This window comes from Carcharhinus amblyrhynchos, chromosome 6 (assembly GCF_965287045.1).
Source record: "Carcharhinus amblyrhynchos chromosome 6, sCarAmb.v2.hapA, whole genome shotgun sequence".
Lineage (NCBI taxonomy): Eukaryota > Metazoa > Chordata > Chondrichthyes > Carcharhiniformes > Carcharhinidae > Carcharhinus > Carcharhinus amblyrhynchos.
In genome coordinates this window covers 93,186,725-93,208,535 of record NC_137329.1, presented here as the reverse complement: position 1 = coordinate 93,208,535, position 21,811 = coordinate 93,186,725, and the positions used below count along the sequence as shown (strand labels likewise).

At 44.9% G+C, this 21,811-nt stretch overlaps 1 protein-coding gene across 4 annotated transcripts in view; it reads right to left on the bottom strand.

Annotated features, from left to right (window-relative positions):
- The window catches only part of b4galnt3b (beta-1,4-N-acetyl-galactosaminyl transferase 3b), a 193,535-nt gene that overhangs the window by 72,231 nt on the left and 99,493 nt on the right, over positions 1-21,811 (bottom strand). For 2 of the 4 annotated variants that reach the window (XM_080190978.1, XM_080190979.1), the window contains exons 3-4: positions 20,003-20,068; positions 4,591-4,686 (exon numbers count right to left, since the gene is read on the bottom strand). In XM_080190978.1, the coding sequence (XP_080047104.1) occupies positions 4,591-4,686; positions 20,003-20,068 (162 nt within the window). Of the gene's footprint in view, positions 1-4,590; positions 4,687-20,002; positions 20,069-21,126; positions 21,177-21,811 lie in introns of those variants that run through there. The other 2 variants (XM_080190981.1, XM_080190980.1) reach the window with 2 other exon arrangements.

The window sequence follows — 21,811 nt, the reverse complement described above, 5'->3', positions numbered from 1 at the left end:
CACGCCGCACTTATTTGCGTGTTAACAGCCCGCCCCACCTCCAGATCATTATTCGGGGGCCTATAGACGACACCCACCAGCGTCTTCCTCCCTTTGCTGTTCCTAATCTCCACCCACAACGATTCCACGTTCTGCTCTTTGGCTCCGATATCATCCCTTGCTACCACCTTGATACTATCCTTAATCAGCAGAGCTACGCCACCCCCTCTTTCCTCCTGCCTATCCTTCCTAAACACTTGATAGCCCTGTACATTCATCTCCCAGTCCCTGTCACCTTGCAGCCACGTCTCTGTAATGGCCACCAGATCGTATCCATTTGTGTCGATCTGCGCCACCAGCTCATCCACTTTATTCCGAATGCTTCGTGCATTCAGATAAAGCGCTTTCATCCCAGCCTTCACCTGGACCCTATTTGCCGTAACGCCACCAATTGGGACATCCTCGGCCTCTTCCCTTACCTGTACCCTATCCTTAACTTTAGACCTCGTAGCGTCACCTACCCTCGCACCCTCCCCCCCCCTAATTAGTTTAAAGCCCTGTCTACAGTCCTCTTTACTCGATTCGCCAATACTCTGGTCCCAGCACGATTCAGACCAACCCCATCCCGCCCGAACAAGTCCCACCTACCCCAATACTGGTGCCAATGCCCCATAAATTCGAACCCATTCCTCCCACACCAATCCCTGAGCCACCCATTCACTTCCTTTATCCTGTCAACCCTACGCCCGTCTGCACTCAGTTCAGGCAGTTGAGCGGTGCATTAGCCCGCTGAAGATGCTGTTCCGCTGCTTGGAGCGAGGGCCACCTTGATTGCAGCCCGCTTCACCTCGCTGGTGCTGGGGGAGGGGGGGGGGGGGGGGGGTGTGTGTGTGTAAAACCACCCCACATCCCAGGAGCAAGTGCAGCTGCTATTCCCCCTCCAAACCGACCTGGGCCCTCAAACCACCACATCACCCTTCCCCAGCCTCTGGCATCCCACCACCCTGTCCCCAGAAACATCTGACCCTATGAATGTGCCTGGGCTAGCAATGGTTGCGAGTCCTGGTTGAAGGCTGGATGATGATGACAACTCGCTGGAGTGCACACTGGGATTCTGCCCCTAGTGCAACTCAAGTTTGGCCCCTAACTCCAAATGCACGCTGCCACCCTGGCCCATGTAGCTGTAAAGATTGGGGATACAGGTTTTTTGGCCAGGGGGGTGGGGGGCGCACTTGCACCAAGGATCTGGGGAGGGTAGGGCAGGCATTCTGAAACATGGGCTGAGTTTGCAAGACTCAACCAACAGCACCTTTATTTTGGGAGTCGGGAACATTGAGCTGTGGGGGTGTGGCAGCTGGAGAAAATTAGTCACAACGTGATGTGTAATCAACAGTTTATTGTGCTTTTAACATTAATGATTACCAAACTCTGACTAATGCTGACCTTCATCCGTGTCCTCTTAGTGAACTACGACTTTGTGCTGTCTACTGCTTCTTCTCGGTGCTATCCCAGCATGCATATCGGAGGTGGAGGTGTCCAGCTGTGCTGCACGCCCTGTTGCCTGCAATGCCCTTGGCGGTTGTCTCCTGGGTGGCCGGGATCTGGAGGGCCCTGGCTGACTTGCGGAGTGCCACCCTGTTCATCTCACCAGCCCTGATATGCCCCAGTGTGAACAAAGGGGGGGGGAATTGGAGGTTTCTGGGCATCCGGAATCCCCTGGGTGGAAGACCCCACATGGACTAAAGCCCTTCTTCGTCCCTTAGGATGCCAGAGGCCCCAGGGTAGCTGGACTGAGCTCCAGAAGTTCCAGCATTACCTGGCTCTGCCAGTCCTGGAGGCCTCGATGCGTCTGCCCCATGATGTACGATCCCTCACTCCTGGTCCATTGAGACTCGGCCAAGTTCCTCTGTTACAGCATTCTGTGGGCAAGCCAGGCTCGAAAACCCCTCAGCAGTAGCCCTCTGAGCCTGGGCTAAGTTGTCGAGGCTGACAGTCACAGCCCACTGTCTCTCCAGAATGCCAGTGAGAGTCCCAGCTATGGCCAGCAGTGTCACCCACATACCCCCGACACCCATGGCCATCGAACGCTGTGCCTCCTGGATGCTGGAAACACAGTCGCCCTTGGCCCGTTGTGTCTCCAGGATGGCCTGAACCCTGTCACCCATGAGAACAGACCCTTGAGCCAGACCTTCCACTGCAGTCGCCACCTTTGCAGTGTTGGCCTGGTTTACATGCTGTGTCAGCACCACTTCCTGCAACAACACTCTGTTGAATGTCCCTAAACAGCCTTACAGTCACAGCATGGTTGCTGACAGCCCTTCCACAACTCCCTGGGTTTCCTGGTGCATCTCCACCAACCTTGGGAGGAACAAACCCAGAGGCTCAGCAGCTGGCTTGGGGACAGCTGAATCCTGGCCTCGGGCAGACCTCAGACACTGCCTGCCAGGGCACGGTGTCAAGCTCCTGACATTCACCACTTCTGCCATCTTCTCCCACAATGCTGTGGCAGGTGCACCCCTTGGCCAGGGAAGATCCGCTCACACCTCTCCTCCACAGCATCTAGCAGGTGCTCCTGGTCGGCCTCTGAAAATCTGGGAGCAGGTTTCCACACAGATATCTTTAAGGCGTGACTGGCTGTGTGTCCATTCCTGCAGCTAATATAATTATTAGGGGAGTGCAGGTGCAGTGAGTGTGGCCAGTCAGGGGCCTGTTGGCAACAAATACTTGTGAAAGAATTTGAAGGCTGCATTCAGTTGAGTATCATGCATCCCTCAGGGTGCTGATTGGCTGCCATTCTATAGGCTGCTGTGTCAGGGCTGGGGGGGTCAATATTCAGGGCTCCTAATCGATTGGCTGCTGTGTCCAGGGTGGTGCAATACTCAAAAGCTCCAGCTCAAGAGATCACAAACTACCAGCACAACACTAGTTCTCTGCAGGGCAGCAGTGAGGACAGTATGTTCTAGGGATGGAGGGATTGGGTACCCGCATTACCTGGATCCATGGGGGCACGAGGTAAGCAGGCAGGCATGTCTGCATGTGGGGGGAGATGGTGAGGAGGCAGTGATGAGGCCAGCAATGTGTGTGGAGGGGCTGTGCAGGCCAGGTCTTTGGTTCAAATAACCAACACCACCCCCCCCCGCCCCAGGTTTTTAATGATATTCACGATTGTGACCTCTGCAGTGCACAGAGTGGGGATATTCAAGTGTGAAGCTGAACTGAGAAAACAGTCGTGATCTTGAACAGTCTTCCTGTCAATTCAGCGCTTTTGGGAGAATCGCCCCCTAGATTTCCCAAGCACTGTTTTCTTCAGTTAAGAATGCATAAAAGCATAAACACTCTCATGCATCTAAACACTTATACAATTGTAACAATCAACCTAACTTTAAAGGATACAGCATTATGATCAATCACTGTAGTTAAAACACACCTGTCTCATAATACAATGTCTAACTATTGAAACTGGGTTCAGGTTTTTTTGTACTGGGACCAAAATTTAGTTGCTGTTCATGACGCCTTTGAGTGCCATGAATCATGCATACTTACAAAATAGGCTAGACTCCAAAACTATTGCTGGGGACGTTGGAACTGCCCAGATTTGCAATGGAGCCAGCAAGGGTGAAAGTCACGCGGAAAAGCTACCTACACCCTATCCCTCATTGGCAAAAAATTGCCAGAAACAGGAATGGGGGCAGGAATTCCGGAACCAGGTCCTGCCTGTCATTGTTAAAGGGCCCCTGAGTTGGCTTAATTCAGTGAAAATACAGGTCCAAAAGGTTGACTTCTCTCAGTGTGGCAAACAGTGCCATTTTGCCAATGACCGCAAAGTGCACACCATTGTCTAATGCAGTGAATGGGGTGGTGATCCAGCAGGCTGTTTTGTCCTGGATGAGTTAAGCTTCTTTCGCGCTGTCAGTACTGAAGTCACCCAAGCAAATGCAGAGTTTCCTATTATACGTCTAGCTCATGCCTCGGGAGACGGCCACAAGTCCTTGAGGAGTCAAGAGGTTATACACTCACCACAGAATTCTCAGCCTATAACCTGCTGGATACAATCCTTGATGGCATTACAGCTTTTTAAGATACTCAACTCTTCATATAAGCTTAATAATTTCACCCCCACCTAAATATAATTGCAATTGCATAATTTACTACAATAAGCTGTTTACACATTATATCTTGAATTGATGCAAAATAATTTCAATCTACTTTCGTGTAAATTTGCTGATCTAAGGACACTTCTTACTTTAACAAGTGAAACAAGATCACTTTTAGTTACTGGTGATATTCCAAAAAATTACTGGTGCTATTCCAAAATTAAAACAGTCCCCAAGCAACTTTTCACACATTTGAAATGTTTAAATATGCCCTTCACTAACGTTACATCTTAACCAGCATTGGCATAAAACGCACACAGTCCTGTTTGCCTGACTGAAAAGTAATGTGGAGCCAACAGCAAAACTTGGGCCCGTACTAGTATCAATATAGAGTCAAGGAAGAAATTGCAACAAACAATGATTAACTCGAAACGATTCCAACTATTCCAACTGACTGCAAACATAATGATTTATCCCGACGTTTTCACAACAGCTTAACCCCACAGCAGATACTCACATGTGGAAAGAGAGGGAAGTGAATATTTTTCCTGAGCTGATCAATAGAGCCACCACACCAGTCTTCAAATATATGCAAATTTGCTTGACCCATGAACTGTACAAGAGAGACAAATTAAATGCATTGATTAGTGCATCATACAGTGTTCATACTTTTAAGATCTTGGGATTGAGCTATGAGGAGAGGCTGAATAAACTAGGCTTGTACTCGTTAGAGTTTAGAAGAATGAGGGGAGATCTCATTGAGACGTATAAGATGATGAATGGGATGGATAGGATAGAGGTGGAGAGACTCTTCCCGCTCAAAAAAGACAGTAGGACTAGGGGGCACAGCCTCAAGATAAAGGGGAGGCGGTTTAGAACGGAGTTGAGGAGGAACTTCTTCACTCAAAGGGTGGTGAATCTCTGGAATTCTCTGCCCGTTGAAGTGGTGGAGGCTGCCTCGCTAAATATTTTTAAGAAGCGGGTTGATGGGTTCTTGATAAGAGAGGGGATTAAGGGTTATGGGGAGAGGGCGGGAAAGTGGAACTGAGCCACGTCAGATCAGCCATGATCTTATTGAATGGCGGGGCAGGCTCGAAGGGCTAGATGGCCTACTCCTGCTCCTATTTCTTATGTTCTTATGTTCTTACGTATCTCTAGCTATGGCACTCTGCTTAACTTCCATACAGCTCCAAAAGAATGCTGTATTTAGAACATAAGAATTAGGAGCAGGAATAGACCATCCAGCCCTTCAAGCCTGCTCCACCATTTGATAAGATCGTGGCTGATCTTTTTGTGGACTCAGCTCTACACACCCGCCCACTCACCATAATCTTTAATTCCTTTACTGTTCAAAAACGTATCTATCCTTGCCTTAAAAGCATTCAATTACGTAGCCTCAATTGCCTCACCGGGCAGGGAATTCCAAAGATTCACAATGCTTTGGGTGAAGAGGTTCCTCCTCAACTCAGTATTAATTCTGCTCCCTCTTATTTTGAGGCCATGCCTCCTTGTTCTAGTTTCACCTACCAGTGGAAACAACTTCCCTGCTTCTATCTTATCTATTCCCTTTGTAAGCTTATACATTTCTATAAGATCTCCCCTCATTCTTCTGAATTCCAATGAGTATAGTCCCAGTCTACTCAGTTTCTCCTCATAAACCAACCCTCTCAACTCCAGAATCAACTTGGTGAATCTCCTCTGTACTCCCTCCAGTGCCAGTATATCCTTTCTCAAGTAAGGATTGTTAGAGAGACTACCTTTGATAAATTGTGGTCCAATGTACCTGTTCACAAGGATGTAAAAGAGCAAGTACACAGTTCTCTCAATGTCCTGGTTAATATTCTTCCCTCAACCAACCCATTAATTGGCCGTTCACCTTAGTGCCCTTTGTGGTTCATTGCCATGGGGAAATCGGGTGCTGCATTAACCTATGTAACAGCAATGGCTAAATCTTGAAAGTAATTTATCATCTACAAAATGACAATGCGAGATTGCGAAAGGTACATAAATAGAAGTTTGACTGATTTAATATAAAGAAATGTGTTTGCTTCCCTAATTAAACATTATAGATACAATGGCTGGTTCATTCTGGCTTTCTAATGCACCACAGTCACAGAGTCAGAGGATGCACTTCATGGCTTCGGTGAAAGTCACTGTGATGCCAAGAGGGTTGAAAATTGGACAGGATCTAACAGGAGCTTTGTTAGCGAGGGTCATCGAGATGGAAAACGCCAACTTTTAAAGGACAAGTTGGAAATGGACAGCAAGTATGAGGGAAGGGAAGAGAATGTAATGGTTTTTTAAAGTGACAGTGTTTGAATGAAAGAAAGACCTGTTGTTACCAGTTAGCATTGTGGCCAAGGAAAGGAATTGCGTGATCAGGAGATATCTATGGCATAGATCCTGACAGCAAGTGGTGCACCTTGTGTATGAGACAGCTTTGGAGCGAGTGGAGAGAAAGTTTCAGGATTAGAATGTGATTTAGGCTGGATACCAGAAGAACAACACATGATGGTCTTGAATTATGATATGAATGTAGCCATGAACATCACCACTGCTCACACTTGGTGCCCTGGTAAATCACCAAGAAATGTAAACATCTGCAATCATTTTTAGTGAACAAAATGTTGTTAAACTATTACACAACATAACGGAATTGTTGAATAAATCTATCTCCAAGGTTGTCTCACTATGGAATCTCAACTTTGGGCCATCTGGACATTGGCTGAGGTAAGTCCAGGATCTGGGGTGGGAGGTGAAGGGGAGGATTCATTTCTTTCTTTCTTATGCTAGCGAATGAAAATAAATCAGTACAGATCGGAATAAAAACAAGGCTAGTTGAGTATCACTGGACTCAGCACGTCAGTTACAATATTACCTTGGCTGGAAACTTAGCCATAGATCAAAAGGAGGAAAATGTATGTTGAGGGAAAGTGGAAGATGAAGGAGAGAAAGAATAATCAAGATAACATGGAAAGAATCTGGAAATTAGTAAATATTACTTCTGTATAGGGGATACAATTTCAACATTTACAGAGACAGTACAAAATTTGGTAGTGCACCAGGGTCAATCAGCCCCTGACCTCATTACAGCCTTGGCTCAAACATGGACAAAAGAGTTGAATGCCGGAGGTGAGGTGAGAGTGACTGCCCTTGCCATCAAGGCAACATTTGACCAAGTGTGGCATCAAGGAGCCCCAGGAGAAACAAAAAGAATGTTGGAAACACTCAGTAGATCCAGCAGCATCCACAGAGAGAAACAGGGTGCTTCAGGTCGATATTCAGTTCTGATGGAAGATTGTTCATCTGAAACATCTGTTCCTCTCTCCACAGATGCTATCAGACCAGCTGAGTATTTCCAGCACTTTCCACTTCTCCTTCAGATTTCCAACATGTGCAATATTTTGCTCTTGTAGAAGGTTCCAACTCACTGGGAAATACCACCTACATCTGAGAGTGCTGTTTTGCTGGATGCCAATGCACGCTAACCACAAAATAATCTTTAAGGTTTGGAAACACTTCTAAATCACTTGAAATCATGCTCAAGCTTGCAGCTTTGCCACAAATGCTGATTTAATTATTCTAATAACATTAGTATGTATTCAGTGAAAAAACTTGGTCAATGATCTTGCTGCTAGGATGAGGAAGCTGAATTTGGGAAATTTATGGATGCCAGTTCACCAACTAAGAAGTGTTGAGGTCAGTCAATACTCAGCTGTGTCGGTGCTTATTTTCTTCATGTATGACATCTGGGTGAGAGATTTGTGCTCTTCCTAGTTCAAGCTTGGAGGCAGGAGGCGTACGTACTTAAAAAGGTGGTATATCCAAACCCCACCAATTTCATGCCTCCACCCATGTTAAATTCTGAACAGGAAGGCCCTATCGTTGGCCTTCCCAACACACTGCCAATTGAGGCTCTTAAATAGTCAATTAAGGGCCACTTAAAGCTGCTGCTGGGATTATCTTAACTGTTGGTGGGACTGTCACCATGCAACATGCATGATAGCTGCCACCCTGTGCGCAACTTTCACCTGCAAGGTAGGGTGGATTTCTTCATCAAAGACCCTCAGTGCCTGACCGAAGTACTGGACATCCAGAAGTGGGAAGAAATGCTGAGACCCACCCCCAGGCTTTTGCTTCCAAACCCCCTGCACCCTCCTCCTGCAAAACTCAACCCCTCTGGGGAGTGTTCTCCTGGCAACAGCCACAACTTCCTCCGTGATGCTGTTGAGTCCAAGAGTTGCTAGCCTGTGATTGGTCAGCAGCTCTTGCTGGCGAGGTCAAAACCTCTGGAGTTTTGATTCCAGGGTAGAGGTCACTGCTAGCCACACCACTGCCCGTTTGATGTGCAGTTCTTCAGAAAAGAGACAGCATGGATCTCTTCCAGTGGGCAAGACTCCCGATACCTCAACAAGATTCTGCCCATCCAGAACACAGTAATGGCAGCTTAATTAAATGTTCAGAACTCGTTATCGGGGCATATATTCACAGAAAAAGAGATTCGAAAAGTCACCTTTAGTTGTTCCCACTGGGCTGTCTGCACATGCGAGGACAAAATCACCTCTCTCGCTCTGTTAAATCTCTCCTGAAAGTGGGGGGGTGGGGGAGGATAAAGAGATGAGGAATGGAGATTTTGGAAAATTTACACCAAGAATGAAATAAAATGCTTTGACTGTTCCAACATTTTACAAGAATGGCCGTCTAGCAATGAAATGTGATTTCTTTCTATTCTTCAATTAGAAGAGCTCAAAATAACGCACACCCACTATTCCAATGCTTGCAAGACAGTCAGTTTTGCTGTGCCTATTTTCCAGCAAACCTGAGTTGACCTCACAGTTTCCATTCACTAACACATTTTATTATTGAACCTCAGCTGCCAAGCCCCATCATGAATTGCTTCTTTATTTCTGCAATATTCCACACACATTATTACATCACTGCACTTGCACTCAGTGCAAGAAACCCTACACTGATGGACTGTTGTTTAAAAAAAAACAACTGTGATGGACTTCTGCCAAATTGTCTCTGCTGGTGACTCCCTGGAGGCTTTTTACAATCAGCATAAGGTCTTCCAACGTGTAACTGAGAAACCCTGCTGCAAACAAATCATAAAAGGCACACAACCGAAAAAAAAACAAAATCAGCATTTGTCTTCAATGACTAACAGGTTTTCCTCCCCCCTTCCGATTTTAGTTGAAATATATATTGAGAACTGTACCGAAATATGACCTAGTATGTAATCTCCTGACACAGCAGCTAAATATTCTCAAGCAGCAGCAGTCTAGTTTTCAAAGCTCCAATGCAGGCTGTTTTGTTCTTCAAAGATCACAGAATCTATAAACTGTTTATGGCAAACAACTACAGTCAGTGACAGTTGGTATTCCTATATATGACTCAAGTTAAGTGCAGCTGGTTATTTGAAACCCTTGCACTTGCCACTATTCATCATCTGAGGTTAGTAAGAATTTCTGCTCCATGCTTTCAATGGAAAGGACCTGCTCATTTTACTGCAACTGTAGATTGTGTCTAAAATGAGTGCTGCATGGGCTAAGTCCCCTATTAGCAAGTATTTCTATTAGATTCTGTTAACAGCTGCAGCTCAAACAGAAACTAAATAAAAATCTCTGGTCAGAAACCAATGATGAAATGAATAATACATTGTTCAAATTGCTAAATCTTCCATAAAACTAGAAAGCAGAGCTTTTTTTTCTGGAAAACAAAAGGTGAGATTTTAAAGAGAATGTCACATTAGGTGCCATTAGGAGATTCAGAACAGAGAGAAAATTACCACTTTAGCACAGCGGGAATATTGCAATAGTTGTAAAATTGAATTGCACTGAGCAGTTCAGCCCATTTTTGACACAGAGCAAGCAGAACAGCTGTTGATGGGAGGGAGGAGGCAGGAAAACACATTAACTAGTAATTCTATAGTGTTCTAGAAGATGTGGGAATTGTGTCTCAAGGAGTGTGTTCAAAATTTATATATGGTCAATACATCAGCTGAGGCAATCCCACTGTCGGGAAGTGGGGGTGGGGAAGAATGTAATTTTAGTGAAATTCCCACTATAGATTAGAATTTTCTTAATTCACTCATTTTGGCAAAAAATGTGACTATAAAGAAGAGAATGCCTTCTTATATTCACATTTAATATTTTGAAAAAATGAATGAAGGAGCACATTAGAAAGGCTTATGTTAACGACAGCAGTGTTTATAGGCATTGTTTCATTAAGGTTAGCGTAGGGTGTAAATGCTGCAAATAGTTTTAGATATTGGCCAATAACCGGAAGAACCACACAAGCCTGAACGTTACACTGCCCTTTTCAATTTCATAAGTTTATTCATTGGAAGACCTGGAGTTTTGTACTTTGAATAAACCAATGCAAGTCCAGCTTGCATCAGGTTTCAGAACAACAGATCTGGTTTTTGTGTGCCTTTGCTGGGCATATTTTTGGTGATGTGGAGGGCACATTAAATAGAGCAGACGCCAACCGCACCACCTTCCCACTCAGCCCTAGATCACAGACAAGTGTCAAAATCAGCAAGCTGTCTGCCATATTTAAATAGAGGGTCACTGCGGGAGCAGGAAGGAAGGGGTAGTAGTGACTTCAGGGCTCCCCTTTGCGCATCATGGCCCTCTCCACCCTCCCCTCCTTCCCCACTCCGCAAGTCATCATGAAGGCAACTCACTCCACAGTCATAAAGCTCTGCAGATGGGCCAAACAGCGACAGTGGGATTTGTACCCTCAGAAACTGCTGTCCAATCCAATTGGCTGGCAGCACCATCAATCCCAGTGGCACCACAAGCACACTAGTGGGCACTGTCAGGGCTGCAGAAGAAGGCCTGCAGTCTTCTGATAACAGGTGAGTTCAGGGTCTTCAGTAAGTTAGAGCGCAGGGGGGAAAGGAGTCGTTGTGGTTGAAGTGGTGGGTAAGACAGAAGCAGGTTCCATCATAGAGAGTGTAATTCCCCAATCTGCAAAAGGCAGATCCCCCTTCCCTGCCCCCCTCACACTGTCCATTGAAGAATATTTTAAAAACTGGGGTCAACCATTCCCATCATTTTATGCCAACTGTTTTATGGCATGGGTAGCATATTATTGGAGTCAATTGGCTTGGCAATAAGCCTAATTGACCATCGATGATCAATTTAAGTATGGTGAGTGGCTGCTGATTCCAGTGCCTGCCCATCCTTACCCCCGGCCCTGATTTACAGGTGTAAGCTTGGATGTGAAATGGATACCTGCACACACCCCACCCCACCCAGCAGGAGCTGTTTTGTATATACTGTACAGTACATGGGATGGATGAAGTAGACCCCAAAAATTAATACCTCAGTGGCTTCATATTTCAGTATATGTATTGTGCCTTCCTTGAGCACGAACTATCGCAAATATATCATAGCCAATATAATACTTTTTAAAGTATAGTTGCTGTAATTTAGGAAATGTGATGGCTAATTTTGCATTGAAAGCTCTAACAAACAGCATGATAATGTTCAAATTATCTGTTTTGGATTTTAAGGGATAAACATTAGCCAAGGCACTGGGATTAACTCCTATACTCTTCAAAATAGTTATATAATGGGCGGGAAAGTGGAACTGAGCCACAACAGATCAGCCATGATCTTATTGAATGGCGGGGCAGGCTCGAAGGGCTAGATGGCCTACTCCTGCTCCTATTTCTTATGTTCTTATGTTCTTATAATTGTTAGTGCACACCTATGAGCACAGATAACATTCCTACCTTTCTTTGTGTAATCAGCAGATTTAGCCACCATATCTTTGTCCTAAGTTAATTTGAGTTTGTCTATTTGATTGGCGTCAAAAAGAGACACCTTTGTTTCTTCCATCCAAGTAATTAATATAAATTATAAGAAAAAGTTGAGGCCCCAGCACTGATCTCTGGCATGCACTTACCCATTTATGCCTCCTTTGTTTTCTCTTAGCTAGCCAATCTTCTATCCACATTGATATTTTACCCACTACAGCATTCGCTTTTATTTCCTGCAACAGAATGTAGAACACTACAGCACAAACAGGCCCTTCGGCCCACAAGTTGCGCCGATCATATTCATACCTACTAGGCCTATCTATATCTCTCAATCCCATTAAATCCCATGTACTCATCCAGAAGTCTCTTAAAAGACCCCAGCGAGTTCGCCTCTACTGCCACCAACAGCAGCCGATTCCACTCACTCACCACCCTCTGAGTGAAAAACTTACCCCTGAAATCTCCTGTGTACCTACTCCCAGCACCTTAAACCTGTGTCCTCTCGTAGTGACCATTTCAGCCATGGGAAATAGTCTCTGAGAATCCACCCTACCTATACCTCTCAACATCTTATAAACCTCTATCAGGTCACCTCTCAATCTTCGTCTCTCCAGGGAGAAGAGACCTAGCTCCCTCAATCTATCCTCATAAGGCATGCCTCCCAATCCAGGCAACATCCTTGTAAATCTCCTCTGCACCATCTCAATAGCTTCCACATCCTTCCTGTAGTGAGGCGACCAGAACTGCGCACAGTACTCCAAGTGGGGTCTGACAAGGGTCTTATAAAGACCCTTACGTTCTGACTCCTAAACTCAATCCCTCGATTAATGAAGGCTAGCACACCGTACGCCTTCTTGACCACATCCTCCACCTGTGAGGCCGATGTAAGAGTCCTATGGACCCAGACCCCAAGGTCCTCCTTCTCCTCAACACTGCTAAGAGTCCTACCCTTGATACTGTACTCCTTCATCGCATTGGACCTGCCAAAATGGACCACTACACATTTATCCGCGCTGAAGTCCATCTGCCACTTCTCCGCCCAGTCTTGCATCCTATCGATGTCTAGCTGCAACTTCTGACATCCCTCCAGACTATCCACAACACCACCAACCTTCGTGTCATTGACAAACTTACCAACCCATCCCTCCACTTCCTCATCAGGTCATTTATGAAAATGACAAACAGCAGGGGTCCTAGAACAGATCCTTGGGGCACTCCACTGGTGACTGACCTCCATGCAGAAAAAGACCCATCCACAACCACTCTCTGCCTTCTGCAGGCAAGCCAGTTCTGGATCCACAAGGCCAAAGCCTCTTGGATCCCATGCCCTCTCACCTTTCCAGGAAGTCTTGCATGGAGGATCTTATCAAACGCCTTGCTGAAGTCCATGTAAACCACATCGACTGCTCTTCCTTCGTCAATGTGTTCAGTCACATTTTCAAAGAACTCAACTAGGATCGTAAGGCACAACCTGCCCTTGACAAAGCCATGCTGACTATTTCTGATCATACTAAACTTCCCTAAATGTTCATAAATCCTGTTCCTCAGTATCCACTCCATCAACTTACCAACCACTGAGGTCCTGCTGAATAAACTAGGCTTGTACTCGTTAGAGTTTAGAAGAATGAGAGGAGATCTCATTGAGACATATAAGATGATGAATGGGATGGATAGGATAGAGGTGGAGAGACTCTTCCCGCTCAGAAAGGACAGTAGGACTAGGGGGCACAGCCTCAAGAAAAAGGGGGGGGTGGTTTAGAACGAAGTTGAGGAGGAACTTCTTCACTCAAAGGGTGGTGAATCTCTGGAATTCTCTGCTCGTTGAAGTGGTGGAGGCTGCCTCGCTAAATATTTTTAAGACACGGGTTGATGGGTTTTTGATAAGAGAGGGGATTAAGGGTTATGGGGAGAGGGCAGGAATGTGGAACGGAGCCATGACAGATCAGCCATGATCTTATTGAATGGTGGGGCAGGCTCAAAGGGCTAGATGGCCTACTCCTGCTCCTATTTCTTATGTTCAACCCCACCCCCCCGCCAAAAATGCACCCAATGGGGGAATGTAAAATGAATAAAATGCAGGCCGAGCCTGTTATTTTAGCCAACATCTACTGTCACATGGATGGCATCATCTTCATTCTGAAGTTAAACAGTCAGCAATAAATAGGTGAAAAAACAATGACTCCACTGTATTCAGTAGGTCTAAGACTAGAAACTACTTCAATAGCACCTTAGATTAATTTCAGGCAAGTTGACATCCATCAGAATTCCTTTAGTACTGTCCCATTGGCTAGGTGCATAAATTTATCATCTAGTGTGATATCACACAGAACACAAGGCTGTAGTTAATCAGACTGAGTTGGCTATCAATGGAGTTTCACTAATCTTCCTGTATTGAGAGAGGAATAACCAAGGTCACCATTGCTAATTGTTATGAATTAACCTGCTGAAATATTTCTGGGTGTGGAAAAATATATGAATAAACTACAACCCAGGTATGCAAATAAAGAGTGATCCTAATCGGCAGTTAGGAAGGCAAATACAATGTTAGTATTCATGTTGAGACGGCTAGAATACAAGAGCAGGAATGTATTTCTGGAGCTATAAAAGGCTCTGGTCAGACCCCATTTGGAGTACTGTGAGCAGTTTTGGGCCCCATATCTAAGGAAGGATGTGCTGGCCCTGGAAAAGGTCTAGAGGAGGTTCACCAAGAATGAAGAGCTGGTCAAATGAGGAATGTCTGAGAACGCTGAGTCTGTACTCGGAGTTTAGAAGGATGGGGGGTATCTTATTGAAACTTAAAGAATACTGCGAGACATGGATAGAATGCTTCCACTAATAGGAAAAACTAGAATCAAAGGGCACAACCTCAGATTAAAGAGATGATCCTTACAGAGATGAGGAGGAATTTTTTCAGCCAGAGACTGACAAATCTGTGGAACTTCTTGCCACAGAAGACCATGGAGGCCAGGTCATTGAGTGTCTTTAAGACAGAGATAGATAGATTCTTGATTAATAAATGGATTAGGGATTATGGGGAAAAGGCAGGAAAAACGGGGATGAGAAAAATATCAGCCATGATTGAACGGTTGAGCAGACTGGACGGGTTGAATGGACTAACATCTATATGTCTATAATGTCTCCTATGTCTTATGGTCTAATATTTCATGTCAGCTCAGTGTAAGACAGCTTTAGAACACACCAAAAACCGAAGTACGCTCATTGGTCTGAAGCCAGGTTCAGATGGTAGGACTCCTACAATTTCCTTCAGTGTCCTTGAATAAAGGAAGGTATTGAACTCAGCTTCTTCGTACTGGCAGCGTACCTTGATGACAATTTAACGGTGCCACACAGCACCAGGATCGGACCAGGTTTAAAGTTCTACATAATGCAACGTCTGCTGAGCTCATTGTGTGAGGAAAGATCATGTGCATAAGGTGCAGGAGCATGGCTGATGCTGGTGGAACTGTTCCCAGTCTCAAGAATGGCATGGGACACTGAGTCAATTCCCAGTTAGCATTCTCTTTTCCTGTACACTGGAGGAGCAGCAATGCAAAACAGGGGAAAGGAGATTGAAGCTGCCTTCGAAAATAATGGATTCCACGAGGGAGCAGTCCAGTCTAGACCACCTTTCTCAGGAAATTTACCGACCATGCAGGTCTTGGAGATCTCAGTGCAGAACACTGCATGATAAAAACACGCTTCACAAAATGTCCCAGCTTTTAAATGAAGACCAGTCATATGGATGGCATCATCTGTCACAAGCCACAACCATCTGCCACTGAATTCTCTCAAGCACTCAGGCCCATGTAGAATTAGTCTGGGTGTTAGACAGACATACACTCATCTAATTAATGACACTATTTTTAAAGGGAATTGAGGAATTCATTTATTTTCTCATGACAGCAAACTGGCAGCGTGGTGGCACTATATAGTTTTATCATGGTACTGGTTGGAATGTTAAAATGCTGTCCTTACCTCTAGGCCAGAAGCTATAGGTTCAAGTCCCACTCCAGGACTTGTCAACCATGGATGTGGTTCATCAGGCTGGAAATAATGTGATCAACTTTGGTCCACTTATTTAAGGAAAGATATGCTAGCATTGGAAGCAGTCCAGAGAAGGCTCACTAGGTTACCCGGATATGGAAGGTTTATTTATGAGGAAAGGCTGATTAATATCATAGAATCTTACAGTGTAGAAGGAGGCCATTCAGCCCATCGAGTCTGCACCGATTACAATCCTGCACAGGCCCTATCCCCATAACCCCATGCATTTACCCTAGCTAGTTCCCCGATACTAAGGATCAACTTGGCATGGCCCATCCACCCAACTTGTGCATCTTTCAACTGTGGGAGGAAACCGAGCACCCGAGGAAAGCCGCACAGATGCAGGGAGGATATGCAAACTTCACGCAGACAGTGACCCAAGCTGGAAATCAAATCCAGGTCCCTGGCGCTGTGAGCCAGCAGTACTAACTACTGTGCCAACATGCTGTTCCCCGTGGGTTGTATCCGTATTCACTGGAGTTAAGAAGAATGAGAAGTAACGTTATTGAGCTACACAGGGTTCTTAAGGGGCTTGACAGGATAGATACCGAGAGTTGTTTCCCCTTGTGGGAGAGTCTAGGACCAGGGTACAGAATCTCAGTGATGGGTCGCTCATTTAAAACAGAGATGAGAAGGAATGTCTTCTCTCAGAAGGTAGTGAATCTGTGAAGTTCTTTACCACACAGAGTGCTGTAGAGACTAGGTCATTAAGTATGTTCAATGCCGAGATAGACCAATTTTTAATTAGTAAGACAGTAGAGGGTTATGGGGATAAAGTAGGAAAATGGAGTTGAGGATTCTCTCAGATCAGACGTGACTGAATGGCACAGCAGACCTGATGGGCTGAACGGCCTACTACTGCTCTAATGGCTAATGGTCTTACAATCAGCCTGGGAATCCACCACCTCCCACACTTCTCCAAAGGGGAAAAAGGTGAGCATGAAGATACTCTAAAAAATAAAGTTGTGTTGGCTTTTCTAGAATTTTACTTTATTTGTTTATGGGATGCAGCTATCACCGGCTTGGGCAGCATTTATTGCTCATCCTCAATTGGCCTTGAGAAGGTGAGGGTAAGCCGCCTTCTTGACCTGCTGCAGTCGCCAAGGTGTTGGTACATCCACAGTGCTGCTAGGGAGGAAGTTCCAGGATTCTGATATTTTTTGACGCAGTGACAGTGAAGGAACAGAGAAATGGCAGGTGTGCTCATTGTAACCGAGCTCTGTAGCTAACCGCTCTGAACTTTCAGAATGGGAAAGGTCCAGTCACTGAACTCTCAGAATGTGTAACCAGTGAGAAAGATTTCTCCACACCAATGTCAGATTTGCTGGACATGCTCACAATGCCTTCACCCTGGAGGTTCAGCTGCTCTGATCTGTTCAAATGAAATGGATCTTGGCACGTGGGGGACAAGCAACATCCCCTCCAGTTACTTTGTTTTGCATGGGATCTTTACAATGTGCTGCAAAACTGTGTGTGCTCGATAACTTAAAGGGGGGTTGGACAGATGACCTGTGGGCTATGAGAGAACTTCACACAGCTTAGAGGGATGAGATATATTCCTTTCTTCCAGGGATACTGATCTATCTCTGAGTTACAAAAAGAGAAAGAGAGAACAGAGGATTAAAATAATGAGGCACTCACTTCTACAAGACTTGTTATTTGAATTTGAGTGAAATCTAGCGGTCTTGGGGTGGGGCAAGGAGGTGGCAAGGCAGGGAGAGAGCTGGCATTGTCTCGATTCATCAAGAAGGCTCTGTTAGCTAAACAAAGTGGTAGTTGATCTGCTTGGCAAAGCTTACCATCGAAAGTGGCCAGGACGTGCCGATTCCTGGGGAGCTGGCTCCAACTCTTTGGGGGCAAAGAAACATCCAGTGGAACATGACAACTTTGTTACTCAACAGGACTCCTTAGTGCTGGCTGAAGTGGGGAATTTGAATGCAACTAATGAATGAAATCCATTTACCTATCTCTACACCATGCAATTACTTCATTTTCTTTGCCTTAAAGTCAAGTGCAATTCCCTCAATGGAACACATATCACCGCACCATCATTAGTTCTCTCATGTGCAATATTCTTTCTCCTGGCAAATGTTTTTTTTAAACTTTAATTATACTGAGTTCAGGCGACAAAAGCTCACAGTATGGATGTCTCTTACACAGTTGCTGGCCAGGTAACTGGTTTAAAATCTGCTGGGAGAATCCTGTTCACATGAAGGGTGGATTCTGAGGCTGTTGCAAACAAATTATTTTTACAAGAGAAGATAGTAATTAGTATTGGCAAATGAAGTGTTAGTGAACCTCTGCTGTGTGAAGGAAGTCGCAAGCAGTAAAAATTAGGACTGCATCGTATCATGTGCAGGGGAGGCTACCTCCTCAGCATGGCCTGAGACACTTTTTCACATTTCTGCCCCAAAGACCCCAACAATCTTTTTCTCCTTTGCTGATTTCTGGCTGTAAGTATCTAAAGGCTGCATCCACCAACATTGTGTGCTGCTTTTCTGGTAACAACCGGTCCCCAGGCAAGGTCCCCAAATCCATTTTGTGGGAACTATCAAAGCACAAACCCCAATTTCTTAAATTCCAGATGGGATATCCCAAACTGTTTTCCTTCTGGGTGAGGAGGGATTAACTGGCTTTCTTTACTTGATTCGACCAACCGAGGGGTTTGAAGAAAGATTCCCTCCCTTCATGGATACTTTTCTCAGCTGGGAAAGGCATTTATATTTGAAAAGGAACCAATTTATCCAGGTTCTCTTCAGTTTAAAAAAAAGTTTATTGGCTACTAAATAAAAGAAAACAATAAAATGTAAATACGTGTGCACTAATTAGAAATTAGAGGCGTGTTCAAAAATAATTTCAAAAATAGATGTACGAGCCAGTCTTTGACCTATTGATGAGAAGTAGTTGGTGAAACATTGCAGCCATTTGAGATTCATGATTCTGGTAGTATTGACTTCAGCAGTCAAATAAGAAAGGGGGGGAGGTAGCGGTGGGGAGTACTCTACTGTCTTTTCTTGTTTGTGTCACACACTGACGCACCTAGCATTAGTCCATGCTTGACCATCTTTACAGCTGGCTTTTATATCCTATTTCTGTGTATTCCTGGAAAGGGAGAACCACAACAGGTCCAAGTCATAATTTACAGGATACCATTCCTGCTGAGATGTTAATCAGCTTCCATTATCTCCACAGGATATTAGTCAGTTGCTTCTTCCTGCGCCAGAGAGAGTGCACAAGGCCCCAGAGTGAGAGTGGGCGAGGCCCTGGTGAGAGAGTGGGTGAGGCCCCAAGGCTGTATGGAGGCGTGGGAGGAGTGTTTGGAGGGAGGAGAATGTTTGAAGTGAGGGAGGAGAGTTTTGATTGGAGAGGGAAAGTGAGTGTGCAGAGGATAGAGTTAGGATGCAAGGAGGGAGAACGGAGAGTCTAGGGGGAGAAAGAGCTGGAGGGGAGAGAGTATGGAAACTGGAGATTTGATATTCTTGTGATTTTATTCTGATGAGTGCAAGATGAAAGGCTTCAATAGCATGTCTCTTTTTTCAGCAATACTAAGCAAAAATCTGCTAGAATCAATAAATAAAGTTCTCTTTTGCTGAGTAACTACACTCTTTACCCTATTCTGGGTAGGCATAACCATTCCCCTGGGGACACTGATAGCTTAGTGACTGTGGTGCCATATAAGTTTCAGTATGTCAGAATGCTCAGAAAGGAGTTCAAAAAGAAATCAGGACTTACAATTAAGAACATGACATAGGATTCATTGAATCCTAGAAAGGTTACATTCTAGAAGGAGCTCAAATCGGCCATTGTTTCTATGTTAGCCCTCTGAAAGAGAAACCACTTTCCCCAAAGCCCCACAAACCTTTTTACCTTCAGCCACTTATCCAATTGTCTTTTGACAGCCCCAATTGTATCTGCCTCCACCAGATACACTGAATATATTCTCACGTGCAGACATCAACTTATATCTTGGATTACTACATTGTTGCATGGCCTAAGGTGTCAAAAATTGACAGTGTTTTATGCTCAACATCTTTGATTTACCATCCACATTTACATCATTTGGGCATATCATTCTTCAAGCTATCCATTCTATTTATACCAAGACTCATCTCACCTCAGAGCTCCACACTTCTGCAAAATTCAATTCATCACTTCCTTGCTGATGGCTGCTGTCAAGATCCTGAAACAAACGCACAAACACTCATCGTAGATTCCATAATCTCAAAATTCTATACAACATATTGTATCTTGCATGGTGTTGCTCCAATGGTGGATTCGCAATGAAACAGGGGCCTCACCAACACTGGAGGGGTGGAGTTACAGGACCAGTCAGCTGGCTTGATTAATATTTCAAAAAGCAGTGAAGCTGTCACCCAATCACAGGAAGATTCCTCCCTTCACCTGCTGCTGATAGGCTCAAACTCAGCAGCAAGTGCAGAGGTGAACCAGACTGTGATTGGATGAGAAAAAGATTTGGTGGGATGGTGCACAGAGAAAAGTCAAAGGGCTACGGGGGAACTGAACCCCAGCAGCTGGTGGGGGAGAAGCTCTGAGCACCATTCGGGGGGAAAAGCGCCAAGCACCAAAAAAAAAGCACAGAGCACCATCTGGGGGAGGGAAGCAGTTTGATGGATGAGGAGGGTGAGGGGGACATGGGCAGGGTGACGCCATGTTGTAGGAGATCCATGGTCAGGAACACAATTTCACACAAATGGTAAGCTTGGATTTCAGCAAAACAAGTATCGACACAGGCATGTTTCTACAGGTGAACAAGCATTTATCAATGTGGCTTCTGCCTTTGCACTCCAGGGCAGTGAGGCAAGTGTGTGCAGGGTACGGAGGGAGTGGTGTGGGGCTGGTGGGGAATGGGAAGGGGGATGGTAAGTGAAGGTGAGCGCAGGGCCCCCACTGACTGTAAATCCATTCCTGCATTGCTCACAGCTATTTCAGGCTCATTTCAATGCAGCTGCAACTCCAATACCCTAGGCTACTGTCAGTTCTATGTTTAGGAGGCAGCGATGGCCTAGTGGTTTTATCACCAGACTATTAATCCAGAAACTCAGTTAATATTCTGGAGGCCCAGGTTCAAACCTCACCATGGCAGATGATGATGTATGAATTCAATAAAAAATATCTAGAATTAAGAACCTATTGATGACCATGAAACCACTGCCAATTGTCAGAAAAACCCATCTGGTTCACTAATGTCCTTTAGGGAAGGAAATCTGTCATCCTTACCCATCTGGCCTACATGTGACTCCAGAGCCACAGCAATGTGGTTCACTCCCAACTGTCCTTGAGCAATTAGGGATGGGCAATAAGTGCTGGCCAGTCAGTGATGCCCATGTCCCATAAATGGATTAAAATAAAATCAGTTTAAGGAATAGAACAAGACTACAGTTTAGGCAAGTCTTTTTTTTAAATCTCACACAAAAACAGAAAACGTTGGAAAATTACAGCAGACTTGACAGTATTTTTGGGTAGAGAATAGAGCCAATGTTGAGTCTAAATGACCCTTGTCAGAGCTAGTCTTTTTTATGGTTTCCTTTACGCTTTTAGTATTTATTGTCATATGAATTGTTATTTATGAACTTTCAGTTTGAATGCAACATGTTCATGAGCACTAAATGTTTGCCACAGGATAGCTGGATCCTACTCCTTATCCGGTAGTGGATACAAATAGATGTTTGACAACTAAGCAAATCCTGTTCCTCTGTGTCAATTACTCAGATCACGAAAATGTAATTCAAAGACAGACATTCCTATTTAAAATGAGGTCCATATACCTTGCGAGATTTATAATCTGTCCCTTCAAGTTTCTCACATTACTGCCTATGGTAAATCAGAAGATGTGATGTTTCAGGAGGACAGTGGATTATGAATGTGACACTCCATTAATGATATCCAGATACCAGACAGCATT